The sequence below is a fragment of the Lontra canadensis genome, unplaced genomic scaffold, assembly GCF_010015895.1.
Source record: "Lontra canadensis isolate GAN:19392208 unplaced genomic scaffold, GSC_riverotter_1.0 scaffold8, whole genome shotgun sequence".
In the NCBI taxonomy this organism is placed as follows: Eukaryota; Metazoa; Chordata; class Mammalia; order Carnivora; family Mustelidae; genus Lontra; species Lontra canadensis.
The window spans coordinates 32,117,201-32,135,520 of record NW_022631002.1 but is presented as its reverse complement, the minus strand read 5'-3'; the positions used below and the strand labels follow the sequence as shown (position 1 = coordinate 32,135,520).

The following is an 18,320-nucleotide window of genomic DNA, read 5'->3' as shown; positions in this document are numbered from 1 at the left end:
ACAAGTATGCAAGCGATGCACATGAAACTCATGAAAATGGTTCACTCTAGTGCAAGGGAGACAGGAATGAGATTCTGGAAGAATACACATAAGGCTTCAACTGGATCTATACTCTAATTTCTTAAAAATAAAAACAAAAACAAAAACCCCAAAACCAAAAAACATCAAGCAAAAGGTACAATGCTGAAATCTGCTAAAGCTGGGTGGTTGGTATCCAGGTAGCAGTTTTATCATTTTTTAAAAATTAAATTTCTAATAAAATTGCCCCAAAATGTCATTTTATGCCTCTGAGAATCAAGATTCTCCACAGGATCTTATCAATCCCAAAACTATTTTCTTGGCTTATGTCCTCATTTATTGTCCTACTATCTAGGGCAGTGGTTCTCAAGGTGTGCTCCTTGACCAGCACCATCAGCTGGGAAATTGCTAGATGTGTAAATTCTGAGTTCCAATTAGGTTTTCAAGCTTCAGTGCACATCAGAATCACCTAAAGAGTTTGCTGAAACCTTAATATCTTGGCCCTGTCTCCAGAATTACCCATCCAGTAGGTCTAAGGTAGAGCTTATGAGTATTACCAACACGTTTCCAGGCCATTAGGGTGTTGCTGCTATAGGAATCACACTGAGTTATCACTGATACAGGGCTTCCCTTCTAAGGGTCCAAAGCATCTAATACAGAATGTATGACTGGCTTAAAAGCTCCAGAGAAAAATGCTATAAACTGCACTCATCATGCCCTTGATCTCAGTTAATATCGAGTTGACTGGTGTCTGTTTTTTATGGCTTCATGACAGACTCTGGAGTAGCAAATCTTGACTTTGGAAAGTTTTGTACCTTTTGCCCAGAAAACCTGGCATGAATCTTTTGTAGGCTGGAAGGTTTCCACCTGTTCAATGGAAAAAGACCCCCTAGAGACTCAGATTCCTTCCTAGTAAAAGTAAATTGTGCAGTGAGGACAGCTTGGAAGGCAAAGCACTCTCCTAGGTGGAAAGAACTAGGGCCATAGTGCCAGGAATCTAGAGCAGGGGTTGGCAAACTTTTCTGGTAAATGGTCAGATAGTATATAATTTAGTTTTGTGGTCCATAAGGTCTGTCACAACTACGAACCTTTGCCGTTGGCATGAAAGCAGCCACAGACAATACATAATGAATGAGTGTGGCTGTGTTCCAATAAAACTTTATTTATAAAACCAGGTGGCACAGGCCATGGTTGCTGATGGTCTATGGGCTCAAGTTCTAGCCCCAGCTTCATCCTTAACACACTCTGTGACCTTCTTAGGCAACTCCTTTTATCACGAGGCCTCTTCATCATCCTTAAGATAGAGATTTAACTGCTGATTTTATTTATCCTAGAATATCAATGAGATTGTGAAATGGGGTCAAGTAATAGAAAAGTTGAAAAAGTACCAAAGGAAGGTACTACCTATAACTTTATCTTGTCTGCCTGGTCTACAGTAACCACCTTATTTTCAATGACAAGAGAATACAGCCTTCTGGGCTAGGGTCCAAAAGAGAAAGAGCATATAAAAACCTACACTTGGAAACTACCCTAAACTGAATGGAGATACTGTAATGTGTTGCTGTCAGATTAGGAATTAGCGGACCTGGCATCGAGTTCACCAGAATGTGATCTTGAACAGGTTACCCCACTCACTCACTCTCAGTTTCATTTACAAAACAAGACGCTTTGAGCTCTGCAGTTCCCTCTCCACTTAAAATTCTGATTTCAACCTTCTTATTTTCTTCATGATTCAGAATATAGTAGAGAATCTTCCTGCAAATGTCCCTTACAGGTTACAGAGATGTAAGCCCAAAAGTTAACACAGTTATGCTCAGTAGTTAGTGCACTCTGCCAGTTGCATATAGAGAACGAAACAAAAATACTAGAGCCATTTAACTTCAGGTAGCCAAGGAAGAGGGTTTACTTACCGTTTATAAATGGGTTTGCCACTTATTAGCTATCAGATTGTAGATAAACTGTGTGACTTGGGGGGACTAATTTTCTTATCTCTAACATACACAAAAGGGGCACCCGAGTGGCTCCATCGGTTAAGTGGTCTGCTTTTAGCTCAGGGTCCTTTGAGCCTAAGCCCAGTCTTGCTTCTGGCTCCCTGCACTGTGCAAAGTCTGCTTCTCCCTCTGCCCCTTCCCTGGCTTGTGCTCCCTCTTTCTCTCCAATAAATAAAATTGTAAAAAAACAAAACAAAACAAAACACAATAGTACCTCAGAAGATTGTTTTGAGGATGAAATAAGATAGTGTATGTGGAACTCCAGTGAAGTACTCACTCACAGTGTTCACTCATTCATTCATGTGTTCAGCAAATAAATGAGGTTCTACTGTGTGGATACACACTGGTGGATAAAACACACACAGCCCTGCCCTTAGGCAGCCGAGAATGTTAACAACAGAGACACACATTAAACAACTCATTAAAAAAAACCCAAACAGATTTCATGGGGAGAGTAACTGTCGGGTGAATCTAATTTAGACTGGACAAGTGTGGGAAGGCTTCTATAAGGAAGTAACATTTGAGCTGAGATCTGAAGGACAGAATTTAGCCAGCCGGCGGTGGGGGGCTGGGGGTGTGGGGTGTGGAAAGAGCATTCCAGACAGAGGAAGTATCCTCTGTGCAAGAAGGTTCAGGCAGCAGAGAAACCATGGCTTTCTGTTAACTACAAACACACTGGACTTAATTTCAGACTCTTAATTTATTCACAACTCAATGGCAAGTTATTCCTTTGTGAATGACACTTCTGAAGCAAATCTCTGTTCATATTATGATTCCAACACTCACTGTACTATGTTACAAACACATCTGTCTCTGTCGCTAGAGTTCCTCGTGGGTAGGGTCCCCTGTTATTTTCAGCTCTGTACCCCCAAGCTCAACAACGCCTAACACATAATACTTGCAGAATTACAGGAAACAGCATGAAAAGAGAAATATGCAAATTAACAGCTGAAGTCCTTAGTTTTAAGGACTGTCCTCCAGGTTGACTACTTTTGGAGATCTAGATATAGATACAAAGATCTCTAACTATATTCAAATAATGCTCCCAATGTGCAAAATAATTCCAGAACTTCCCTGTAACAGGTGATTTTAGAATGTAATTGAAAAATCAGTCTTACTACTTTGCAGTGATGCCTCATTCCGGCAAAAGAGCCTCAACAGATTGAAAACAGCATCTGCTGCACAATTTAGTCGTTAGGTCTCCTTTGTCTTCCCCCAGCTTCCCAAGACAAAATGAGAAAACTTTCCTTGGGACTCCCAGAACACTTTATTTATACCTCTGCTAGAATTTATACCAGGCCATGAAGTTTATCTATCCTTTTACATCTGCTTTCCCAGCCCAACTCTGAGCTCCTCCTATATGGCAGGAACTGTATTTTATTAATCTTCCTCATTTGAATCTAGTACAAAGACTGGCACATAAGCCGTGTCCAGTAAATGTCTGCTGAATAAATAAATGAATAAATAGCCTTTCCATCAGAGAAGCAACACTACTCTTGTGCTTTTAGAGTCCTTCCTTCTGTAGTGGCACACCTAGCTCATTTGGAAGTGTGACTCTTGATCTCAGGATCATGGCTTCAAGCCCCACATTGGTATAGAGATTACCACAAAAAAAAAAAAAAAAAACATAAACTTTAGGGGCACCTGGCTATCTCATTTGGTAGAGCATGTGATTCTTGACCTCAGGGTTGTGAGTTCAAGCCCCACGCTGGGTGCAGAGATTACAAAAAAAAAAAAAAGAAAAAGAAAAAAGGTTAAACACACAAACACAGCAAAAAGAGGATAGCCTCAGGAGGAAACCAGAGTGGGAGGATTTTCTGCCATGAGATCCTGGGTGTGGCAGATGTCACACCAAACAAATCAATGAATTGTTTTGACCGAATTTTCATTCTGTTTAATTATAGTCATTCATTTCTTCTCTCTGGTTATGAGCTATCTTACCCTCTATGCCCCAGCTCAGCAATACAATGAGATACTAACAGGACCTATCCCACATCTGTTATTTGTAAGAAGACAGTAAACATGATGGCATACAATAAACACTCAAATGTTGGTTTTGAGTATGTATCCCCCTTGGAATCTAGTTTAGTGCTTTAATAAAATAGGTGCTTATTGGAATTTATTATATGATGGCTTCAAATTCTCACTAAAAGTTTTAACCTCAGCTTTATAAATATCCTATATGTTAATGCTTATGATTTAAAATTTTAAAAAAATCTCTCATTTTATACTGCTAAGATCTCTAGCAAAGGGACTAGTCTAACATCTTTGGCATTGAAACCTGAAGCTGACTTGCAAAACTGTTAAGACAGAATTTGGGTTACGATTATGTTTTTCAGGAACACGGGTCTGAGTTTCAATAAAGGAATTCAGAGCTCTCATCTGAGCTCTTTCATTAGAAAACCTTCTAGGTAGTTCTCCTTACGCCCAGCCACTGCTCTTCAATAGCTGCTAGATGCTGCTAACAGATTAACATTACTAAGGCACTCAACTTTTATCATTCTTCCACTCAGAAAAGTCTCTGACTGCTTAGGGTCAACATATTCAAGTTCAAACTTCTTCCTCTGACACCTCACCTGCGGTTCAGGTCTCATCCCTTACCCCCCTTCCTTTATTCTGTGCTTAAAAAGAAAACTCCATTCTGTCCCTTATATACACCCTCACACTGGCCCAGCTCCCTGCTACCGTTCTCAGCCCTTGCTGGTATGCAGCGTCCTAACCTCCGCTTCTCTCTGCAGCGCGGTGGAGTTCTCTTCAGGCATCGCTTCTAAATCAGTGCGCAGGTGAAAACTGGGTCGTCAGATTACCTTTGAAAATCTCTGCAGTAGCCAATAAAGGGCCATACTCATGGCCATACACACAGGATCCTTCACATTTAATTGTACAAGATGAAAAGAACCTATGTTACAAATATAGCTCAGAGTATAGTTGATCCCATGTTGCCTGAACCATGCAGTGTAACATCACGATGTTCTAACTTCTAAAGACCACCTCAAACACGGCTTCCTGAGCAAAGTCTTCTGTGATTCCCCCCAACCAGCCCCAGCGCCTCTCCAGAGCCTCTTGGAGCTAGAACTCTCTGCCTCTGTTAGGACACAAATTTTAACCTCCCACTCCTACAAAGGGAGTGGAGGGCGTTGTCCACTCTAGCAACTCTTTCCATGTTAATGACCTCCTGAGTGCAGGATTTGAGTTCTTGTTCTGGCACTGTGTGACAATGAGCAACTTATTAACCTCTCTGAGCCTTAGTCTTCTCACCTGTAAAAGAGCAGATGGTATGATCTGGCACTTTCACTTTTGGGTATGTATCTGAAAGATCAGATTCCTGGAGAGATCCTTATGTGACCATGTTAACAGCAGCAATATTTATCATAGCCAAGAGGCAGAAGCAAACCAGGTGTCCACTGATGATGAATGGATAAACAAAACATGGTATATTCATACAACCCAGTATCATTCAGCCTTAAAAGGGAGGGAAAGTCTAACACCCGCCACAACATGGATGAACCTCTAGGAGAGTATACGAGGTAAAACGAGCCAGTCACAAAAAGACAAGTACTGTGTGATTCCACTTCTATGAGACACCTAGAGTAGTCACACTCACAGAGAGAGAAAGCAGAATGGTGGAGGGTGGGGGATATGGAGAGTTGTTGAACAGGTATAAAAAAGTTCTGGAAACGTGTAACAATGTAAGTATACTCACCAGTACTGAGCAGGACGCTTAAAGATAGTTAAGATGGTAAAGCTTCTGCTAAATGTATTTTACCACCATTTTAAAAGAAGAGATGGTAATGCCAGCTTCATAGATTATGGCCAAGAGTAAGGGGAGATAACATATATTACACAGTAAACGCAGGGCCCAGCCTGTAATATGTACGCATTCTGTGTACAGTATTCATGCAGTTTTTTTAGTAATCAGGTATGTGTGTTATGTGAATGGTTATTATTTCACTTAAAATGGTTTTGTAAACACTTCTGTAGTTTTTATAAATCACGACACTATCAGTGTAATGCCCAACACAGAATTTTATTTGCTGCCCCTCAGTTTTACTTCACTGCCCTCTTGTGCCTATATTACTAGGCCAAATGATGTGAGCATTTTTCATCAGCTGTTATTTTGTTATATGATGTGGAAATAAATAACTTGAAAATGTAAAGCTGGACCTTCAGGAAAGGGTCATGTTATACATAGTAAGAATTATGCCAGCACACAAATTCCTTGCCAATCACTCAGCATTCAAATACTCAGGGGAAAAAAAGAACACAACACATTTTCACAGGGGTGATGTTTAAATTAAATGGCCTGATTAAAACAAAAGTATACACACCCACACACATATAGTACTCGTAATGCTCTGGTTGGTATTAAATGTCACCACTCAACATAGAGAAATACAGATACTAATATAACTGTTTGGGCATTTTAAACTAATATAACCAGGGCCTTGCATACTCAAGAGAAGAGTATCGTTTAACTCAAACACTTCTGAAAAAGTATAGGGTTTTACATTTTATGGGTGTGTGCTTCCCCCAAATTTTATCTTCCACAAGTGACAGATCCTCCATCCCCTTCCCCAACTAAGACACTTCCCAGCCTCCCTAGCAGCTAGGGTGGCCATGTGGTTAAGTAAGTTCTGTGTGATGAAATATAAGCAGAAGTTACATAGGCCTTTCAGAAAAATGCTTTAAAAGGGAAAAACCATGCTTTATCTTTCCCCTGCATTCTTCCTCCTGCTGCATGGAACTGACAGAAGCATCACTCCTCCCTCAGAATCACACATCCCCCAGCCGCTCCGAGGCCCATGGGTGTCATACAGCTGATTCTCCCCAAGAAGAGACCAGAGACAACTGCTGTTCCTAGAACTCCCTGGAGATCCAGAACATAGCTCAGAGAGGAGTGTCCTTCTGAAGCCTCCCTACCTAGACAACACTATCAAAAGAACACCTCTCCCCATCTCCAGCCTGGCCTGCAAAAAAAAAGATGACCCAAACAGCCTCTATAGAACCAATGACATCTCAGAGAATGTCCCCTGGTCCCTGGTCCTGAATCCTGGGGGAATGGGACCTAGCACAAATTCACTTCACTTCTTTGAGTTTCCATTTTACCTTTTATAAAATGGAAACTAACCTACCTGTCCTATTCTGCAGGGTGTTCTGTCCAAGTAAGACTATGGATGCAAAAGCATCTTAATTTACAATGGAATCAAAATATAATGAAGGGTAATGACATTTAGAGCTACAGTCAAGAAAGACCAGAGTGGCTGGAACAGACAGGAAGAATTCCAGGAACTTACCCTGAAGATATCCTTATAAAATTATACAGAGATTTGTGTCCATGAGACTCACTGCAGCTTTATTTATAGCATTTAGACATAATATAAAATAAAATAAGGTACATCAATATAACCAAATACTATGTAGTTAATAAAAAGAATGAGGTAAGTGATAAAAGAAAGAAAGAACATGAGCATATCAGCTGGTGTTATGGTGCCAGGACTAAAATTGGAAGTGGTTAAAAGGGATGACCTCACCTACCAGTTAAATGAGATGAACAAAGTAGAGAAGAGACTACAGGGGATCAAAGTCGCCCACACACCTGGGAGATGAGAGGCAAGTGGAGGAGTGTGCAGATCACAGACAGCAAGCTACCTCCTCCGTGCAGAAGTGGCCACCTAGGAGAAGAGTTCAAATCCCAGCAACCTGGAAAAGCTCAAACCTGGAGCCACCAGGAACCAGAAAGTCTCCGGACTGGATGCCAGTCAGGAGTGGGGAGAGATGGTGGACTGAAAACGAGCAGCGGCTGGGAGGACCTTCAGTCTCTTTCCCTGGCTGGCCCCCGAAATACCAGCAGTCAGGTAATAACCTTGTTTCAGGAGGGATTTTTCTCTGGAGAACAGACACCTGGGGGATCCACCAAAATGAATGGGTCTCTGTTTAGTGACTCTCCAGCTGACAAACTGTTTAGTGACTCTCCAACTGACAAACCAAAATGAATGGGTCTCTGTTTAGTGACTCTCCAGTATTTCATCAGGCTGTTGTGCGGCCCATGGAAATAGAGACAGACTAGGAAGGCTCAACAGACAACAGATAAGGGATGCGGTTAACGTAAAGAGAGGAGACCAAGAAAATAAACTGAAGAACTTGAGGGGAAATAAGAGACAAAGCAGGGAGCAAAAGAAAACAGGAAAAAAAAAGGCAACAAACCCATCAATTAGTATCCTCAGGGAAAAACAAGAACAGGGTGCTATTAAACAAGGATAATGAGGGGCGCCTGAGTAGCTCAGTAGGTTACAGCCTCTCCCTTCGGCTCAGGTCATGATCCCAGGGCGCTGGGATCGAGCCTGCTTTCCCCTCTCTCTCTGCCTACTTGTGATCTCTGTCAAATAAATAAATAAATAAAATCTTAAACAAAACAAAACAAGGACAATGAGAGAAGAAGATGCTTTCAAAATTCTAGGAGACAGAATTTTTACTCTGGAATTCCACGCTGAGCAGAACTATCAAGCTATAGGAGCAGACTATGTTAGGGTAGACTAAAGATGTTCAATCACATAAGGACTTAGAAAAACCTACCTCCTATGAATGCTTTCTTAGAAGTTCCTAGAATTAAGATTCCACCAGAAAAAGGGAGTAAATATAACATGGGATCCAGGAAAGAGGCAAAGGAGGGTCCCAGAAGGCCTAGAGAACAAATAATCCAGACTAGAGCAGGAGGTCACAGAGGGCCACAAGATGGATGTCTCAAGAAAAGGGCAACTGTTTGGCCATGTGAAAAACAGAAATCAGATGGGTTTTATAAATCTGTCAAGAGTTTGGGAAGAGGGGTGCCTGTGTGGCTCAGTGGGTTAAGCCTCTGCCTTCGGCTCAGGTCATGATCTCAGGGTCCTGGGATCCAGGAGCTTTGGGCTCTCTACTCAGCAGGGAGCCTGCTTCCCCACCCCCCCTCTGCCTGCCTCTCTGCCTACTTGTGATCTCTCGCTCTCTGTCAAATAAATAAATAAAATCTTAAAAAAAAAAATTGGGGAAGAATTGGTACATGATTACCAAACCAATGAAGTAATTAACGAGGGACCAAGACCAGATCTGTATTTATTTTACTTGCCATCAGTGAACAATAATTAAACAGTGAATACTGATTTAACCAACAACTGTGGTGTACCTATACTGGGAGAACAGAGGAAGAGAAACTGGGGACAGGAAGCAGTATTAGAACGCTAATTTAAATTCTCATTTTCTATAGGAGATCTGTAAAGGATGTAAACCGATAAATCAGGAAATACCATAAACCTACATTTAAAGAAGACAGATATCCCAAAAAACCCCGAAAAGTTTGGGAAGTAAAACTCTAGGCTGGGGTAGGACACTGCTTTTGTGTTAAAAGCCTTGATGTACTCTTAATTTTTAAAAAATATGTTCAAGAACTACTTTACAAATAACAAAAAATAATTAAAAAAAAGAGAGAGAGACTATGTAAGGGACTAAGGTGAGGAAAATTTATTGCCCTCCTTTTATTCACTTCTGTATTGTTTGAATTTCTTAAATCATATGCATACAGCATATGGAAGAAAACATTAGATAGTTCTATACACTGACACAGCCTAGCCAAAGGCAACTAAAAATTGAGGCCGAAAAATAACTGATTTAAGAAATTCTAAAGAGTCTCTAAGATTTAGTGACTTGCCATGTGTTTAATCACATGGAATAGAACATTGCTGGTACATATAAACAAGAAAAATTACAAAGCTAACTAATGGAAATCTATTCTCAAGACCTAGTAATGGATTTAGTAAGTCACTCAGGGACAGGTTAAATCTGGGAAGTGCAGAAGTCTAGGACAATTACAGATATATGTGTATGATCATTCATGAAAGTTAATTATTATTATTTTGTCCCACCTGTGAACCAACAGTACCTACTCCCCTCCTCCTTTTTCCTATTAACTGGAAATGGTTAAAATGCTCATTTTTATCACTGGTGTGTCATATCCCTTAAAGGTCTCTGATCGAATTTTCTCTTCAACAGACTCAAGCTTTAAGATCAAAGCTGCTCATTATATATCTGGCATCATAGTGTTTACTTCACAACAAAATCTGAACCCCAACAGATCCCGTTCACTTCTGATTTCTTTTTTAAAAAGATTTTATTTGACAGACATCACAAGTAGGCAGAGAGGCAGGCAGCCAGAGAGGAAGGGAAGCAGGCTCCCCGCTGAGCAGAGAGGCCCATGCAGGGCTCCAGGGCTCAATCCCAGGACTCTGGGATCATGACCCAAGCCCAAGGCAGAGGCTTTAACCCACTGAGCCACCCAGAGGCCCCTGTCCTGATGATTTTTGACAAAGCTCCAACACTGAGGCTTTTCTGAGCATGACTTTTACCTTTCCTGGGTGGAGAAAATACTCTTGACACTGCTCCTGAAGTTCAGGACTTAGCTGCTCGCTCACCTGCTGTGACAGTAACTAAGAGTATAATTAAATGGAGAGTCGCTGAAACTCGCAGGTGATTCGTGTTTCTGTGTTGCCCTGCTCCGCCTCCAAACAAGGCTGACTTTACAGGCGTTTTAGCGTCTCGCTAGACACAAAGAGAAGAAAGTGAGGCTGCCAGCGGGCGGCGGGAACTCTCGAAAAGGGGTACCCCCGGCAACACGGAAGCCACGCAACGACATTTACCTTTATTCGTCTCCGTTTTCTCCCCTTTTCTTCCCCTGGAAGCTGCTTCTCTCCTTTCTTTCGCTTTTTCCGCTTTCTGTCCTTGTGTTTGTCATGATCGTTTTTGTCTTCGAAGAGGCTTGAGTCGTGCCCCGAGCTGCCCGTGGAGAGCTCGGTGACCTCGTTCCCTCCCACTTTGAGGACCAGCTTCAAGGGCTTCTCTACATACTCTTAAACAAAAGGAGAGAGCCTGGATTACCGGCGGACGTGCGGGGCAGCGTCCACAATGCAGAAGCAGCGTGGGCAGAGGGAGAAGGGGCGCCACGGCCGCGGCGGCTTGGGGCACGCAGTGGGCGCCCCGCGAAACACCTGTTGACTGACGGACACTTGCCCCGAGGGTGTCCCGAACGCTGCGGGCCTCTGGGCGCCGTCTCACACCTCCCGGCAAGAGCCCCGCCGGGAACCAGGGATCTGGGGTTCGAATGCGGCCCCCAGCCTGGGGTCTGCGCTGCCTCTGGCGGGCCGCGCCCCCTTCGCGGGTCCCGGCCTGCCCGTGGGAGGTGCGGTCCCCAGCCCGCCTCCGGAGCTCGAGAGTGGTCTCGAAGGAGCGAGGACCCTCCTCCCTCCCCCTCCCCCAAGCCCGGAGCCGCCGCGGGCCCGCCGCCCCCGCACCGCGGCCCACTCCTCACCCTCATAGAGATGTTTGTCCGACTTGTGCTTCTTGTGCTTCTTGCCCATATCCGACCGGGCCCCGGTGCCCGCCCCCCGCGCCAGGCCCAGGCCGTGCGGCGCCGCTTCCGGTCCGGGCCAGGCAAGCGGAGGGCGGGAGCGGGGCCCGCGAGACCCCGCGCCGCGAGGCAGGGGGACGGCGTGCGCCGGGCGGCGCGAGGCCCCTCACGAGAAGACGGCGCCCGAGACCCGGTCGTAGCCCGAGAGCGGCGGCGGGGCTGCGAGCGGCCGGCGCGGAGGCGGGAGAGAGGGCCCGCCGCGCGCGCTGGGTGCGGTCTGCTGCCCGTGGCGGCCCCTGGCGGCTGGAGGTGGCTCTGCAACCCGCGGGTCGGGGGCGGAGTCCGGGCTGGGGGCGGAGTCTGAGTCGGGGGGGCGGAGACCGGGCCGGGGGCGGGGTTCACTGCTCAGAATCTCTTGCCTCTCTCCTCTCCTCTCCTCTCTCTTCCTACCTCAGCTTTCTCTTTCCCTCTTCTACCTTCTCTTCCTCCCTTCCTCTCTTTCTTCCCTCCGTCCTTCTCTCCTTTTTTCTGTCTCTGTCGATCTGATTGTCCGTCTCCCTCTGTCTCTCCTTCCCTTCCTCTCTCTGTCTCTGTCTCATTGTCTCTCTGTCTCTCCCATCCTCTCTCTAACTCTGTTTCTGTCTATCCGCCAGTCTTTCCATCTCTCCCTTCCGTCCTCTCTGTTCCTTTCTCTTTCCTCCCTCCTCTCTCTTTCCCTCTCTTCCTTTCCTCTTTTTCTCCCTTCCCTCCCTCTTCCTACCACTCTTTTTTTTCTATCATCCTTCCCTCTTCCCTGACTCCACACTTCTACCCCTGTCCCACTTGTTTCTGTCTTCCCTTTGACAATATTTATTGAACCTTGTACTAGATGCCAGATCCCACAAATCCAGCACATGGGTAACTAGAAGGATTCTAATCTTAAGAACAAAATAAAACAAAAACCCTTATGTGCTGGGTCTGTAACTAAAACTGTAACTAAACTAACTAAAACAGCATAAAAAATATGAAACTGAGTGTTTTTTGGTAAAACTCATATATGGAAATAAACGTTGACGTCTAGATGAAAAGGTTCTGGTAGGGTGAAAGTGGACTGTTTTAGTTTTATGCTTCTCCCTATTGTTTGAAAAATTTTTCATGTACATGTTAAATTATTAAATGCTTTTATTTATTTAATTTTTTTAAAGATTTTATTTATTTATTTGACAGAGATCACAAGTAGGCAGAGAGGCAGGCAGAGAAAGAGGAAGGGAAGCAGGCTCCCCGCTGAGCAGAGAACCCAATGCGGAGCTCGATCCCAGGACCCTGGGATCATGACCTGAGCTGAAGGCAGAGCCTTTAACCTACTGAGCCACCCAGGCGCCCCTAAAAGCTTTTATTTATTTACTTATTTATTTAGAGAGAGCAGGAGCAGGGGGAGGGGCGAAGGGAGAGGAAGACAGAGAATCTTAAACAGGCTCCATGCTCAGTATGGAGCCCAACATGGGACTCCCACTCAGGACCCTGATGATCTGAGCTGAAATCAAGAGTCAGGTTCTTAACTGATGGAGCGCCCAGGGCCCCAATGTTAATTTTTTTCTAAATGAAAAAGATTGAAATACAAGTTAGAAAATAACTTGGAAAAAAATGATGAAAATGTATCTATTAGAGCTATACCAACTAAGAATCCACACTAACAGCATTGCTCTTAGATGCGCATCTACTCCTTGATGTTGTTCTAAGCCTTTCTCACTCACTCTTACCCTCAGGTGCCGAGCCCTGCTGGAGAGCTGTTATTCACATTTCTGCTCATTGGCCAAATATATTGTATTTAGCCAAATATAGTATTAAGATGTACTTATTATAACACATGCAGGGATGTTGGCTGCAAAGAAGCAATATAATGTTGATATTTTTCCACATGACAATTTCATAAGATAGGAAGCACAGAAACATGCTTATTCCCATTTTGAAGATGAGAAATGGATGCCCAGAGAAATGAGGTAGGTTGCCAGTTAGTGGTAGAGCCTGGACTCACATTCAGGTTTTCTGAATTTGAAACACAAGCTCTTTTTCATATGAATATGGGGAAGATGTCTTGACTGTCTCTACTTTTAACTTTATAATGCCCTGTGTATTTTTAAACTAAACCCATAATCACAGCCTTCTCTCAATAAAGGATCTTAGTCATTTACACTTTAGTAAGAATTTGGACCTCTGGATCATATCTTCCAGGAAGATTTGTAGCTTTAGCTTGAATTCCAATGGTAAAATGGGAGATTTGTAGTTCAGGCCAGTTTGAATTATTTCAGGAAAGCTAAAAAGATTCCAAGTAAGAAGATTTTCAAGTAAAGCTTGAAGATGGGAACCAGGGATCTGATGCTATCTGGTATCTCTTTGTCTCTCTTTGTTTTGTCTCTGTGTACATTAGGCTCCATTTCTCTCCCCCTCCAACCCCATGGCTGAAAACATGGTTACCAGTAGCTGTTTCCAGATTAACTGGGTCAATAGTCTATTCTCTGTCAGTTTCCCTGAGGAAGAAATGCCAGAGAAGGGCTCTGATTGCCTTGGGTTGTGTCACATATTTCACGGGCTGGGGAATGGGAGATTGATCCAACTTGGGTACCAAGTCTGCCCCCAGGGCCAAGAGGAGTTAGAGTCTGTGACAGCCAGGCCCCATCAGACCCTCAAGGTTAGCCAGGGAAGATAAGGTTCCTTGAACAAAGGGAGCTGCTTTTTCATGAGGGCTAGAAGTTTGTGTCTGTTACCTCTCTCTAACAGGCCTCTCGGGCATCAGCGAGGTGGTCAGAATAGGGGAAGAGAGGTTGTGCTGGGGAAGAAAACTTCAGTTGCTCTGAGATCAAGCCACCATTGCCCACTAAGTATAGGGCAATGGTTCAGCTTCTCAGTCATTGGGTATCATCTTTTTCTTTAAGGGGAACTGTGATACCAACTCCCTCCTCCCCAGAGTCCTGCCTCTGCTGTAATCTGAGTTTACCTCTTTGCTTCCCATCCCCTGGTGTGTTTCCCCAGAGAGGGGGCTGGTCTCACTCCCTTCATTCCTAGCATAATGACATAACACCCAGCATAATGACTACTACTCTCTGCAAATGCCCCTCAGAGCTAGCTCACTGTGTGTGTGTGTGTGTGTGTGTGTGTGCGTGCGTGCGTGCACAAGCGTGTGTGTCTTTCTTTTCTCTGACCAGCCTGGGATGGAGGAAAAGGGTCTAGTGAACTCATTCCCATTATGGAGTGAGTAGTTACCCTCTTCCCCTCAACAGAGATCCTACACAGGTCCCAAAGTGTTCCTAGCAGTGAAAAAATGAGTAAGAGCCTGAAACAGAAAACACCTCACAGAAGTTCCTGAGAGATAGAAACCCTGACTTATCCACTTTTTAAAAAAAATTCCTGGCTCCAGGACAGTGCCTGGTACATAAAAGTCACCAGAAAACGAGAGCTGAACGGAAACTTTCGGTGTAGGGCAGAATCTAAAGTGACCCCTGGAGACTCCTGCCTCCGGTATTTATGGTCTCCAGCTGAGTGTGGAAGGGCCTAGAGACTTGCTTCTAGCCCATGGGGAAAGGTGATAAGATGAGCCCATGGCAAAGGTGATGAGATGTCCCTTCTGTGATTCAGTTACTTAAGATGGTAACTTCTGTCTTGCCAGCCAGTTACATTGCCTTCTTGGCTTGCATACTTTGAGGAAGCCTCTGGAGAGGTTCACATGCAAGAAACTGAGATCAGCCTCCAGCCAGCAACCGGCAAGGATGGAGGCTGTCAGCCCAGTAGCCCCTGAGCCATTGACTCTGCCAACAACCCCCTGAGCTTCAAAGTGAATCCTTCCTCAGTGGAGCGTTCAGATGAGACCTCAACCCTGCCTCTCCCTTGATGGGACCCTGAAGCAGAAGACCCAGGTAAGCTATGGTCAACACTCCTGACCCACAGAAGCTATGAGATAATCAAATGTGTGTTCACTTAAACCGTTAAGTTTTAGGGGAATTTGTTACACAGCGATAGGTAGCTTATACAAATATTATCCCAAACGGGGAACTTTCCAAGCCTGCTGCCTATCTCCATAAGGATTAAAGAAACAGCAAATGAACCAATGCCTGTGCAGGGTACTTGCCTGGAGTTCTGCACAGACTACCTATCTCCTTTTATCCTTTTCCTGGCCCAGTGAGAGGAACACTCTTGTCTTTGTCCCATAGATGAGGACACTGGGGACTTTAGAAGTGTCTTATCCGAGGTCACGCAGCTCGCCTGCCTGGGATCTGAATCCATGTCTGCCTCCCTCCCAACGCTACATTCTAATCCGTAGCCCACACGGCTCTTCGAAAAGAGGGCCAGAAACCTCGGAAGTTTCTTCCTGCCTATTGGGAATAGTGTCAGATGGAAATAAATTCCCCAAGAGGACTCATATGATCGTCTAAACAGGTAGGAATGGATGTTTGTGCACCCAGAGGATCAGAAGATAAGGCAAAGCATGGAAATAGTTGCTATTTGCTGTTTATGGATCTCTGGGATCCCGGGAGGCTAAGTGGACAAAGAGAACCCAGTCAATGACAGATGACCGCTGCACGGGGTGGAAGAGGGCTGTCGTGGTGGAGCTGCAGGTTTCATGACTCCTAGGTGGGGGTGGGGTGGGGGGTGGGCTTCTGACCTGGGCTGTGAGGGTATGCCTCTTGTGGCAGGAGCTAGTTGTTCCCCATAAGGTGATGCGGTCTTGTCTCTCTCATGCATCCTTATTGGCTGGAAAGGAAGAGGACAGTCTCAGGAGAAGACAGGGGTGGCTCTATATCTTGCTTAGTCTCACCCAACCCCTTCCTGCACCTGGGGGCCTCTGCCACTTCTCTTGTCATTTCCCTGCTCAAAAGTGCTTCATTGCTTCTCATTTCATTCAGAGTCAAAGTCAAATCCTTACTTTGGCTTCCAGGACCGGTCTGGCCCCCATTGTCTCTCCAGCCCCACGTTCTTCCCCCATCACTGAGGCTGGCCACACTGTCCTCCTCACTTGCTTCTGCCTCACAAGCCTGCTTCCGCCCCAGGACCTCAGCCTCTGCTCTTCCCTGTGCCTAGAGCACTCTCCCCTCAACTCCTGGCCTGGATCCTGACCTCAAAGCATCGTGGTTGTCCAGGGGGCTGCCTCAGAGAAGCTTCTGGACCAGTGATCCACAGCACTGCCTCCTGACCCCTCACCCTGTGTGGCTCTGGCTCTCTTCATGGCACACGTGGGCCCCAACATCATGTTACATATCGGTCACATGTCTGTGTGTGTGTTAGTCAACAGTCTCCCCCTTGGGACTCCCAGCTCCCTGAGGACAGGAGTGGGGCCCGCATCACTCACGGCTGGGTTCCGTGTACCTACCACAGAGCCAGACTCAGTGCAGGCCCTCAAGAAGTATTTGTCAGATGAATGAATGAAGAATTATACTGTTTTATGGTGATGATTCCCTCCCACTTTCTTCTCTGAGGGTCTTTGGCTGAGGACAGGAGGTGACAGGTGGCCTCCCAGGGAGTCTGAGGAGGAAAAGGAGAGAGGCAGTGAGGAAGGCTGGCCACTTGAGGGGGGGGGGTGGCATTCCCAGCAAATGGCCTCTGTTCAGCTCTCTCAGGGCCAGGAATATCTGCAGAGGACTTGTTGCCCAGCAGGTGGGAGGCCATGGCAGGCCAGGCCCTCAGCAGCCCCCTTACTCTAAGATGTGCCCGTCTCCCACCACAGCCCGGTCTTTGGAACTTGGTGCCCCTATGGAGAGGGAGCCCTGGGACACAGCTGGAGTAGAGTGTGGCCTCCCTTGGCCGACCCAGAGGACACTCTTCACAGGCCCTATGGGTGAAAGCAGTGGTTTACTGGGAACCGACCCCATGATCCCATCAGTCTGAAAGCCCTGAATATTGGGGGCCTCCAGCACCCCCGCCCCCCACACACATACCACGGCTCTGCTGTGTTCCTCAAAGTGTGTGGAATTCTCTGGGGGAATGAGCAGAACCATCCCTGGGCACCTGTGTGGTTGGCATAAGGGTCAGGGACAGTGAAAAGGTTTCTGGCACAATGAAGGCCTTTTGGAGTGGGGAAGACCGGAAAGGAAGTGAGGAAAAGAGCTGGTTCTCTTGGGTACTCCAGGGGACACCCTGCCCTCCGTCCGGGGAAAAGGGAGAGAGGAGGTGTCTCCCCAGCCCAGGCTCCAGCAGCTGCAGCAGGTGGCCTAGTTGGGTGATATGGGCAGGCAGCCGACCTGGCCATCAGCTTGGTAGCGGGTGCGGAGGGCCCCGAGGGGGCCGAGGCTGGTTCACTGGGCGGCTCTTCGGGGATGCAGCGGCCTGAGGTGATTCCCTGTGACAGGCTGTCGACAGTGCAACTCGCAGGGTTGCTCCTGGTCACAGATGTTGCTGCCCCAGCTGTCTGCCTCTGAGGGAACAAAAAGAAGGCCGCAGATGGCAGCTGTCCATGTGGGGGGCCTGTGCCTCCTCTCCCCTTGTGGCCTCGGAGCTGTCTGAGGTCGACGCCATGGTGCCCACTGCTGACAACCGGGAAAGCTATTTGGACTCCAACACTGCCAGGATGGAGCAAAAACTAGGAGGCCGTGATCAATTAGGGAAGAGGCAACACGAGCACCTTCTCCCCACCTCCCACCCGCCTTCCCTTCTCCCTATTTTCTTGAATGCCCACTCTTGTGCCGACTGTTGGAACACTGTGAGAGCAAAACAGACCTGGTCTCGTCCGCGTGACGTTCACAGTCACACACTTAACGGGCAATCGCACACACACACGTGGTTGAGCCTCGAGCAGCTTAGGTTTGCGTCCACAGACCCACTGTGTGCGATTTTTTCCCAGACAGCGTAGTACTGTAGAAGTATTTTCTCTTCCCTATGATTTTCTCCATAACATTCTTTTTTCTGACTTACTTGGTTGTAAGACACATATGTAAAGGCACTTAGGAATCCGTGCTAATTCATCAATTTAT

At 45.9% G+C, this 18,320-nt stretch overlaps 1 protein-coding gene across 4 annotated transcripts in view; it reads right to left on the bottom strand.

The window, feature by feature from the left end:
• Positions 1–11,601, bottom strand: part of BRD7 (bromodomain containing 7) — a 34,426-nt gene extending 22,825 nt beyond the window's left edge. For 2 of the 4 annotated variants that reach the window (XM_032854511.1, XM_032854512.1), the window contains exons 1-2: positions 11,344–11,601; positions 10,676–10,884 (exon numbers count right to left, since the gene is read on the bottom strand). In XM_032854511.1, the coding sequence (XP_032710402.1) occupies positions 10,676–10,884; positions 11,344–11,392 (258 nt within the window). In that variant the 5' untranslated portion in view covers positions 11,393–11,601. The remainder of the gene's footprint in view (positions 1–10,675; positions 10,885–11,343) is intronic. The other 2 variants (XM_032854513.1, XM_032854514.1) reach the window with 1 other exon arrangement.
• Between the last annotated feature and the right edge of the window lie 6,719 nt (positions 11,602–18,320).